At 34.7% G+C, this 10696-nt stretch overlaps 1 protein-coding gene across 1 annotated transcript; it reads right to left on the reverse strand.

Annotated features, from left to right (window-relative positions):
- Positions 1 to 280: 280 nt before the first annotated feature.
- Positions 281 to 10375, reverse strand: LOC136818371 (phosphonoacetaldehyde hydrolase-like). Its single transcript, XM_067074708.1, has 4 exons — positions 10001 to 10375; positions 9444 to 9769; positions 966 to 1307; positions 281 to 590 (listed from the first exon to the last, which is right to left on the reverse strand). The coding sequence occupies exons 1-4, from the start codon at positions 10161 to 10163 to the stop codon at positions 402 to 404; spliced, it is 1020 nt and encodes a 339-aa protein (XP_066930809.1). The 5' UTR covers positions 10164 to 10375; the 3' UTR covers positions 281 to 401.
- Positions 10376 to 10696: the final 321 nt, after the last annotated feature.

Consider the following 10696-nt stretch of genomic DNA (forward strand, 5'->3'; position numbering starts at 1 on the left):
TCAAAATGCTTCGAAAAAACCTAAAAAACATTTACGTTAAGGGGCGGAACCTCATGCGACCATTGGGGAGTGCCTTAGGTACCCCGAGGAGAGCCTAATTCACTTAAAGCTCAATCCTTTTACTGAATTTTTGAAGCTCTGAAAACCCACAGGAGCCCTGAATTCAATGTTTTGACATTATTTCAAGAAGTCGATTTTTGATAATGGGACAGGATAATGAACTTTTTTAAACAGAACTTAAAGTTCAGTGCTGGTGAAGATAAAGAAAAAAATAAATATCTAAGTCTTATAAATTCAATTAATTTCTTGAAAGTTTTCAAAATAAATCATTGTTAGTATGTACAAATGTCTTTTAAGTTTCTTTTTAATGTTCGTTGTTGGGCGGTGGGGCTAGTTTCAATTCATGGATGTTCACCGCTTGCCAACCTTCTGTTAATATCTTCGATCACAGAAGGGAGATCGTTGATGGTATCGATAACATAATGAGCGCCCGCGCGGCTGAGAATGTCATATGACCGTTGAAGACGGCGCTCGTAGTCTTCGGTTGATAGCGCTTCAATCTCTTGATGGTTGAGACCGACGTAGTTTCCCTGTTGTGATGAATAAAATAATTTATTATTATAACCTGGATTTACTGAAAAGCTACTAATTGATGGCTGAAAGATTTCCGTGAATTTTTATGGCCAACGTATGAACTTGTTAACAATGGCAGCTAGACTATTCGGAAACCCTGCTGTAGTATTTTGGAGTTAAGTACGACTATTTTGAAGGCTACTCCCAGGGGAAACGCATGTATAGTTAGTTTTGAGTCACCCAGAACAACAACTTCATGAGATATTTTTTTGTGTCAGGCAGAAAAAAACATACCCATTAAATTAAATTTGGTTTGACATTGGTTCCCTAGGTCCTGCACACTATAACAAACACTCATAATGTTTGAGAAAAGAACCAAAAAATATAATTACCGTTCGTGCGAGGCCAACAGACCAGCATCCAGCCGTAATCCCTTCACTCACACCATCAGCCGTATCGTCAACCTTCACCACAGCTTGGATGGGATTGACGTCCAGTCTAATACAATTCATCCACACCATGAAAGGATAGGGTCTAGCCTGTGGAACCTCATCAGCAGCGACGATTGCATCAGGGAAATAACCTTGTTTAGCCGCTACGCGTTTGAGGATGTCAACCATTGGAGTAGTGAATCCTGTTGAGGAGCCAACTTTCAAATTCATTTCTTGTTGCATGTAACGAATGGTGTCCACTGCTCCTTCGATCATGTCAGAATAACCTTCCAACACTTCAAGCTAAATGAAGTAGGAGAAAGTTTTAAGTCATAACAATAATCGGAAAATTGCGACTAAATATTTCCTTAAAAATTAAGGTCATTATTGACATATACTAGCAAGTAGCTGTCGCTAAGAATGCCTCGCAAAACTTTCTTTCGAAATATCCCTAAGTAAGCAAAATAACGCATGTGTAGATTTTAAATTCGTTCTATCGATAAAATTTAAGTCGGAGGAAGAAAACTTGGTTTCAACTTTACTTTTGAGATGACATGGGATAGACGGTCGCTCACATCTCAAAAAGAGAAGTTATCACTCACATGTTATCACAGTGAGAACACCAAAAATTCTGAAATTGATTTGATTCTTATAAAGTAGACACTTATGATAAAAATAAATATGCTCATCATTTTCGCCATACTTTGTTTATTTTGTAAGAACTAATTACCGAAAGGCATATTGCCTTCAATCAAGAGATATTGATTTGATTCTTATAAAGTAGATGCTTATAATAAAAATAATAAACCAGCTGCGCTGGAAGCTCCGGCTTAAGAGATTAAAAGATGTGAAAGATGAGCTTGTTGAGTTAGTTGTGTTAGAATGTTGCCCACAAACTACTAATCAGAACAGATCAGAAAGCAAAGTAATAATTCTATTGCAGAGCGAGTATGAGAAATAATCTTAACAAATAAATAAACCAGTTGGAAGTTTAGCTCTTCTAAGTGATTACACATGCACTTTCTTGCCTAAAGAACCAACCCCAACCCCGCCCACTCATCCTCGACTAAAAAGTTCAAAATTGGAGCTAAAGGAGATGAACATTTAGAAGTGAATATTTCCATAGAGGTATAAAGAAAGACAGGAGATGAATTTGTCGGTAATTGGTCGTTAAAGTCTTTTGATTTCTTTTATGTAATAAATCAAAAGAAATTCTAGGCTCGCCCGAAGAAATACGACTTTTTAGTAGAATTCAAGTTTGCTCTGAACATTCTTACTATCAGCATCGAAGATTTCTAGCCTTCTAATATACGAGAATAAAATAAAATTTAGCTCCACGAAATAAGTTTGCGTTTAATTTTGTCATCCATTAAATTTTGTTTTGAAAAGATATTTTCTCCAGCCAGAAAATAAAAAGTTATGTATAAGCACACACAATTTCAGACCCAATTTGTGGACAAAAAGTCGCTGGAGAATTTTGGAGGAAAGTATTAAGCAATAGAGTTCACCTTGAAGAAAATGTTGATCGAAAAATCTTGTCATTTGATGAAGGATTGCAAAGTTTACAGGCCTTTTTTTAATCCAAATATTTTCTTACACCAATGTCAGAAACAATGAATCTCGTCTCATCTTATTTCCAACACTTAAGTTAGCCAATAAGATTTCACCTATCAACAAAAGAGCTCATTAAAAATGCACGATATATGAGATTATGAGCATGCATACCTCGTAATTTTTTTAATCGTAGGGCGAGCATGGTTACAATAGCATACTTCTCCTGTTTCTTTATACCTCCATGATATTTCCAAGTTCTTGTAAATTAATTTTTTTCTAAACTTGCCAATAGCAAAGCCATGATGCGCCGTTGATTTGATTGGTCCGGATGAAATTTTGGGGAGAAAACTAGCCTAAATTAGAGGCCACGGCTTTGAGCTAAGCATTATTTTTTCTGTTGGGATAATACTTGGAAGAGTAGGATAAACCAAATAAAATGGTACAATAGTGTGTATGTTATAAATAGTGGTATATTTGGAAAAAAACATGTTTCCTGTTTGAAAAATCTTCAAAAGGAATGGTCGCCCCAGCCAATGAAATTACTTTATTCGTAGAAATTTTAGCGAGACTAATTTTAGCGTTTTAGGGAGTTCTCCCTATTTTCGCTAAAATAACTCTCGCTAAAACACACCAAATCGCCAGATTGCTAAAATTTAACTATTTAAATATACGCTAAAATAAGTCTCGCTAAAATTTCTACGATTAAAGTAGGGGTAGGGGGTAGAGTAACTTTTTTGGGGGGTATCTTCAGATCTTCTTCGCCTGGTGTTTTTTCTGTTCCATATAATGATAGAAGACATTTAAAAAATTTTTTTTTTAATTTTATGCATTTTTGACGAATTCCAGCCCAAAAAACTGCCTGGGGGGGCTTTTTTACCGAAAAATCAGCTTTTTTGAGGTTTATTCTTCATATCTCTTCCAAAACTTGCTCAAATTCAAGATGTAGTGTTTTTTATGAAAATTTTAAAACCTTGTGAGGCATTCTGGCGCAATTTTAAGGTTAGAAGTCCAAAAATTGGCCAAACCCCCCTGGGGGTACTGATTCGCACTACAAGGCAAAAATTGGAAAAAATGGCATTTTTGGGCCTTTCAGTCTGAAATATGTCAAAACTATTGCAATCTTATTTTTTTTTTCACTTGCTGTACTAAATTTTATGAAGAAACAACAAAAAAATATCATATTGGATTGAAAATTGTGCCTGTTGGAGCCCTAAACGAGCTGTTTTAAGCCAATTTTGGGTAGCAAAATGCTTTTTAAGGCCAATTTTGTAAGTTCATAAACTTTAAACTAATTGATTCACACCTCTGAAATTTTTAGAGATGGAAGTCTTCAAAAAAGTCTTTAAGCAAAATGAATTTCAATATTTTCACTTTTTTCAAAAAATCATAATGGCGTCTTCAAAAATCGCTTTTTAGCAAAAAAAATCATATTTATCAAAAAAAAGCATTTTTTAAGGCAAGCTTCTACAAATTGAGTTTAAATGCTGATTAAAATTTTTTTTGCAGTGATAGTACTCTGGAGATACTCCAGGGAAATCAAAATCATTTGGGTCTGGGATGCGTCTATGTCCCCCATTATGGAAATAAAATCCCTGCTAAGAGCCATTTTTCAGGCAAAAATCCAAATTTGGACTGAAAAAATCTCTAAAGCGACAATAGGCATGGGCCTGAATTTTCTTGCAGTGATAATATTCTGGTAATACTGCAGGAAAATCAAAGTCATCTGGGCTTGGGATTTGGGTATATCCACCATTTTGGAATTGAAATTCTTGCTAAAATGCAATATTTTTGCTTGTACGTTGCAATTTAGCCAGTTTTAGCACAAATTTCAATTCTATAATGGCAGATATACCCAAATCTTAAACCCAAATGATTTTGATTTTCCTGGAGTATTTCCAGAAGACTATCACTGCTAAAAGAATTTAGGTTCATGTCTATTGCCATTTTTAAGATTTTTCCAGTCAAAAATTGGAATTTTGATTGAAATTATTGCATTTTAGCAAGAATTTCTTTCCAAAATGGTGGATATACCCAAATCCCAAGCCCAGATGACTTTGATTTTCCTTCAGTATTACCAGAATACTATAACTGCAAGAAAATTCAGGCCCATGCCTATTGTCATTTTAGAGATTTTTTCAGTCCAAATTTGGATTTTTGCCTGAAAAATGGCTCTTAGCAGGGATTTTATTTCCATAATGGGGGACATAGACGCATCCCAGACCCAAATGATTTTGATTTCCCTGGAGTATCTCCAGAGTACTATCACTGTAAAAAAAATTTCAATCAACATTTAAACTCAATTTGTAGAAGCTTGCCTTAAAAAATGCTTTTTTTTTGATAAATAGGATTTTTTTGCTAAAAAGCGATTTTTGAAGACGCCATTATGATTTTTTGAAAAAAGTGAAAATATTGAAAATCATTTTGCTTAAAGACTTTATTGAAGACTTCCATCTCTGAAAATTTCAGAGGTGTGAATCAATTAGTTTAAAGTTTATGAACTTACAAAATTGGCCTTAAAAAGCATTTTCTACCCAAGATTGGCTTAAAACAGCTCGTTTAGGGCTCCAACAGGCACAATTTTCAATCCAATATGATTATTTTGTTGTTTTTTCATAAAATTTAGTACAGCGAGTGAGAAAAATAAGATTTGCAATAGTTTTGACATATTTACAGGCATGAAAAGGCCAGAAAATGCCATTTTTTCCAATTTTTGCCTGTAGTGCGAATCAGTACCCCCAGGGGGGTTCCGCCAATTTTGGACTTCTGACCTTAAAAATCGCGCAGAATGCCTCACAATAGGTTAAATTTTCATAAAAAAACACTAAATCTTGAATTTGAGCAAGTTTTGGAAGAGATATGAAGAATAAACCTTAAAAAAGCTGATTTTTCGGTAAAAAAGCCCCCCCCCCAGGCAGTTTTTTGGGCTGGAATTCGTCAAAAATGCATAAAATTTAAAAAAAATTTTTTTAAATGTCTTCTATCATTATATGGAACAGAAAAAACACCAGGCGAAGAAGATCTGAAGATACCGACTTTTACCCCCTACCCCTAATTAAAGTATGACAAAGTCCAAAAAATAATTTTCAGTTATAACACTGTGAAAATTTCTCCGATCTTGTTCAAATTTACACAGGAATTGTGTTTTAGTACACTTTACTGAATTCTCATAGTGATATGTTTGTAAAAAATCTGTGTCGGGTTTGAAAAATCAAAAGGAACGGTTGCAAGCCGCGATGACAGTTACATCAAAATGCCTCGAAAATGTTGATATGAAAATTGCGTAATCAGAGAACGTATGTCTCGCTCATTATAAAAAGGCCGATACAAACTTTCAATAATTGGATTGTAACATCGAGTTAAGTCTCTTTTGTTAAGTCACCAGGGGGTAAATAAAACAGACCTTGATACATTTATCGTTCGTTTCAACTTGACCATTCCTTTAAAACTCAGCGTCCCAAATATTTGGGGTAGGTAAAATATGTACAAAGAAATTCATACTTTTCCAACTTGGCAAATCTTTAAAAAACAAGCGAACAATAAAATATAATTACCCTTTCCAAATAAACCTCTTCGGTGGCGAGCGTAGTCTACTCTGACGTAATTGTAAAATTTATGTGATGGGAGTTTGACATAGTAATGTAATGTTGTTTGGGGAATTATGAAGTCCTCTGGAATTTCGATTGCATTTATTCAGGTTGATTTTTTATGACTTCTAATGGTACTTTTTCTAACGAGTTTGATTACTCTGTTCTCACACTTATGTCTTTTTTTTTCGCGTCCTTTTCCGTGATTACTTTTATTTAAATTTTTAAAGACAGGTAAGAAGGCATATTGATGTAACTGGATGAAATTACGACAAAGTCCAAAAACGATCATTTCAGCCATAAAACACTGCGAAAATTTCTCCAATCTTGTTTAAATTTAAAAAGGAATTGTGTTTTCGTATCCTTTACTGAATTCTCATAGCGATATGTTTGTAAAAAATCTGTGTCGGGTTTGAAAAATCAAAAGGAACGGTCGCCAGGCGCAATGAAATTACGACAAAGTCCAAAAAATAATTTTCAGTTATTATAACACTGTGAAAATTTCTCCGATCTTGTTCAAATTTATACAGGAATTGTGTTTTAGTACACTTTACTGAATTCTCATAGTGATATGTTTGTAAGAAATCTGTGTCGGATTTGAAAAATCAAAAGGAACGGTCGCAAGCCGTGATGAAATTACAACAAAGTCCAAAAACGATCATTTTCAGCCATAACACTGCAAAAATTTCTCCAATCTTGTTCTAATTTTCAAAGGAATTGTGTTTTAGTATCCTTTACTGAATTCTCATAGCGATATGTTTGTAAAAAATCTGTGTCAGGTTTGAAAAATCAAAAGGAACGGTCGCCAGCCGCGATGAAATTACGACAAAAGTCCAAAAACGATCATTTTCAGCCATAAAACTGTGAAAATTTCTCCATTCTTGTTCAAATTTACACAGGAATTGTGTTTTAGTATCCTTTATTGAATTCTCATAGTGATATGTTTGTAAAAAATATGTGTCGGGTTTGAAGAATCAAAAGGAACGGTCGCCAGTCAACAATAAAATGATCTAAAATGATGAATACAAAACAGGATCATTTTCAGCCATAAACATAACACCACAAAAACTACTCAGATCGTTTTCAAATTTTCACTGTAATGTAGTAATTTTAGTATTCTCTTTTAAATTCCAATGGATGTGTGTTTGAAAGTTTCATTGTCAAGTTACACCAACAGAATTTTAACAAATTTTATGGTTAGCCATATGCAAGATTTTTTAAGCACTCGATCAGCACACAGCAGACGATTCATGGCCAAAATTTCTCCAAAGTCTTTCCACATTGTTAGAGAGCCAGTATGCATCAAACTTCTCATAAATCATGTCCAAAACATCATGAATAATGATGAAAATTATCAATTTTTCACTGAGATTTGCTACACAGTCAACTAGTCCACTTTCGGCAGCCATCTTTTTCTTAAATACTTTCGGCCAATCAAATCACAGTATTATTTGAATCAGGTAATCCGTTTTTATTAAATCGGAATAGATCATCGGATTAGATAAACAAACAAAAAATGTCTTGAGCGTCGTCGTCGTCGGACGAGAGAGAATTTAAGGCTCCTAGGCCGGAGCAAATATAGTCTATAAATATACTCATCTTTTTCGCCATCCTTTGTTTACTTTCTATGAACTAATTACCGAAAGGTATATTGCCTTCAATCTTATAAAGTACCAAGTAGCAACAAAAGAGATATCGCATTTACTTTCTTTAGGCGCTAAAACGGGCGTCAGTCAGGGCGTACGGAAGGCGTTTTGACATCTGAACCTGAAGAAAGCCCGTTTTAACAAATATTTCCCTTTTGGAAAACGGGAAATATTTAAAAAGGTTGGAAAATTCTGATGTTATATTTTACACCCCCGTATCACTGACAAGACACCCGGTGGAAAAATGTCCAGAAAAGTATTTTCACTGAGAAAAATATAATTACTGTCGCCTCCAATGATAGGGAGAATACACACTAGAATTTTCTGAAGACCCCATTGGATTTTTTGAGAAGTAAGAAGATTTCACATCCTTTAGCCACCCCCTTCATGTTTGACTGGTAACTACGAACGGGACAAAATGTAAATTAAATTATGAAAAATGGCGAAAGTCAATTCAAATGCCATTGTCATATGTCGGATTGACTAAGAATCACAAAAAATTACTATGTAAAAGAAGCTGGTCACAAAGTATGAGCAATTTGGGTTATTCTATTGTTATTGTTGTTATTCGTTTCTTGAAGGGGTGTAAATGTGAAGGTATAAAAAAAGGCTAGCTCATTTTGCACATTTTTTTCCAAGACACGTACAAGTGACGAAGCCAAGACAATAACAATTTACAATTTATCACTTATCAATGTTGTTTACTACTTGAAAACTCATCATATAATGACGATATCAGCGTGGGAAGTAAAACAATTCAACTTTTATCAAGACAACAACAGGCCCAAAAATATTCACAAGCCTAATACAATCACTAGCTTCTCATAGGCCGTCCAAGAGCATTAATACACTATTTTTTGATAAGAACAATTTTATAAGAACAATTACATGTTTTTATAAGCATAACGCTTATAAGCATATGAAGGCTCAGATTTGCAGAATTCCTAAACATAACATGGGCATATATGTCAGCCTAAAATATTTTTCAAGTGGTCATTTTTATCTGTTTAAAAAGGTTTGGTAGAGGTCAAGTAAAAAATAAGACATTTCACGGATAGCTAATATTCCACTGCTTCCAGAATCTGAACAAATTTTTACAAAATTTCTGAAATTTCATTAAAAACTTGGCTCGGGGTGAATCATAAGCATGATTCTTAAGCCTATAATAAGCATAAACTATGCCTAGATGCTTTGAGAACTTAACCATACCCGAGCCTGACCAAGGGGCATACACTTGCTTATAAAAAAAGAAACATGTAGGCTCAAAATTTAAGTACAATGCTGAGCCTGAAATTTACTCAATTTCAAGCAATTTAGGGGTCAAAGTAGTAAAAATTGGGTGTAACGCCTAAAAAAAGCACGACTTCATCCTATTAGTGAGCAGGATAAGAACTAGCCAGGAAACCCTCAGCCTTCGCTGGCTCGAGAGGGCCGAGAGTTTCCTGCTAGATAAGAACAATTTGAGGCGAAAGTGCTAACAAAATATGAACAGCATCAAGAATCTACTGGTTCTTATAAAGAAAAAAAGAGTGTATCAGTGACGTTAGTGACGTGACCCAATAAGTTAGTTCACCCTCTACTTAGATAGATATAACCAGGGTTTGAGAAAAGTTTTATATAGCAGAACCTGTGAAATTTAGACAAACAAAACTTACTTGCATTGGGATGAAATTATCGAACATTCTCTTGACATCGTCTTCATTTGGATACCGTCCAAGATTTTCAAACCATCTTTTTCGGACACTTTCGTTTTGTGTGACGCGGCGAATATGCACCATTTTATGCGTACCCATGGGTTCGCGTGCTTCCTCTATTGTTACAGGGACACCTTCTTGTTTGAAAACTTCCATAAAAACGATGGCAGGAGAGTAAACACCGCAATCAAGCACTGTACCAGCCCAGTCTAAGACAACACCTTTGACCTTGCCTTGGTAGTGATGCTTAACACGATATTCAGACCTGCAGTTAGATAAAATTCTCCCTGAAATTGAAAATGAAAGATTCCAAAAAATCCGGATCATGCTGACATAAAAAAGACTGCTGGTTACGTCATTTTTGAAAGTTAAATCTGTACACAGTAATGAATACAAAATTTGGTTGCAGAAAATCACGAAAAATAAAACCGACAAAATAAAATTTCTTCGAAAATGACTTGGAAAAAGACTTGGAAAAAAATATGCTGGATTTCATATATATCGAACAATAATCATACCATCAATGCGTTCCATCTGTTTAACCATTTTATCTGTTCCAATCAGTTTTTCATTTTTTGCTTTATTGTCATGGTGTACGGTGGAAGAGTTCCTTGAAGTGATGGCTGCAGCCAGACAGCGGTTGTTGCGTACCAGGTTGCGTGCGAAAGATGTTAAGAGCATGTTGATGTGTGTGTTGTTGTTGTGAAGCTGCAGCGAGTATCATCAAAGATGTTATTAAAAAGCCTTCACATGTCTGCTTTAGATGGAATAACAAACGACTTTTTTTGATGGTGTGTGACTGATGCTCTTCCACACAGAGACTCTTCTTGCTTAACTTCTTGCAGTAAAAATTCTTGTATCCATAGCAACGTACTTGAAAAGGTTATTTGACGTTAGATAGTATTGATGATCAAGTTACAAACAAAACAATGTGTTGGATGTAACCTTTGATTTTACTGAAAACATTAAAGTAATAAAAACAGGTTTCGTTTAAAAGAAAACAAAATTCACTAGCTCGGTCGGCGGGAAAGGGGGGAAATATATTAAAGTTACAAAACTTTTGGTTTTTCTTCATCCGAAGTTTCCCCTCTCTCCAAAGTTATACCCATCTGCTTCGAAAATTTTCTGATATGATTCTCTGACGTGTGAAAAAAGATTATTTTCAAAATCCTCAACTCTCTTCCATTTCGTAAAAGTCTTTCTCAGTTTTCATT

Source organism: Clytia hemisphaerica, unplaced genomic scaffold (assembly GCF_902728285.1).
Source record: "Clytia hemisphaerica strain Z4C2 unplaced genomic scaffold, Clytia hemisphaerica genome assembly, whole genome shotgun sequence".
NCBI classification, from domain to species: domain Eukaryota; kingdom Metazoa; phylum Cnidaria; class Hydrozoa; order Leptothecata; family Clytiidae; genus Clytia; species Clytia hemisphaerica.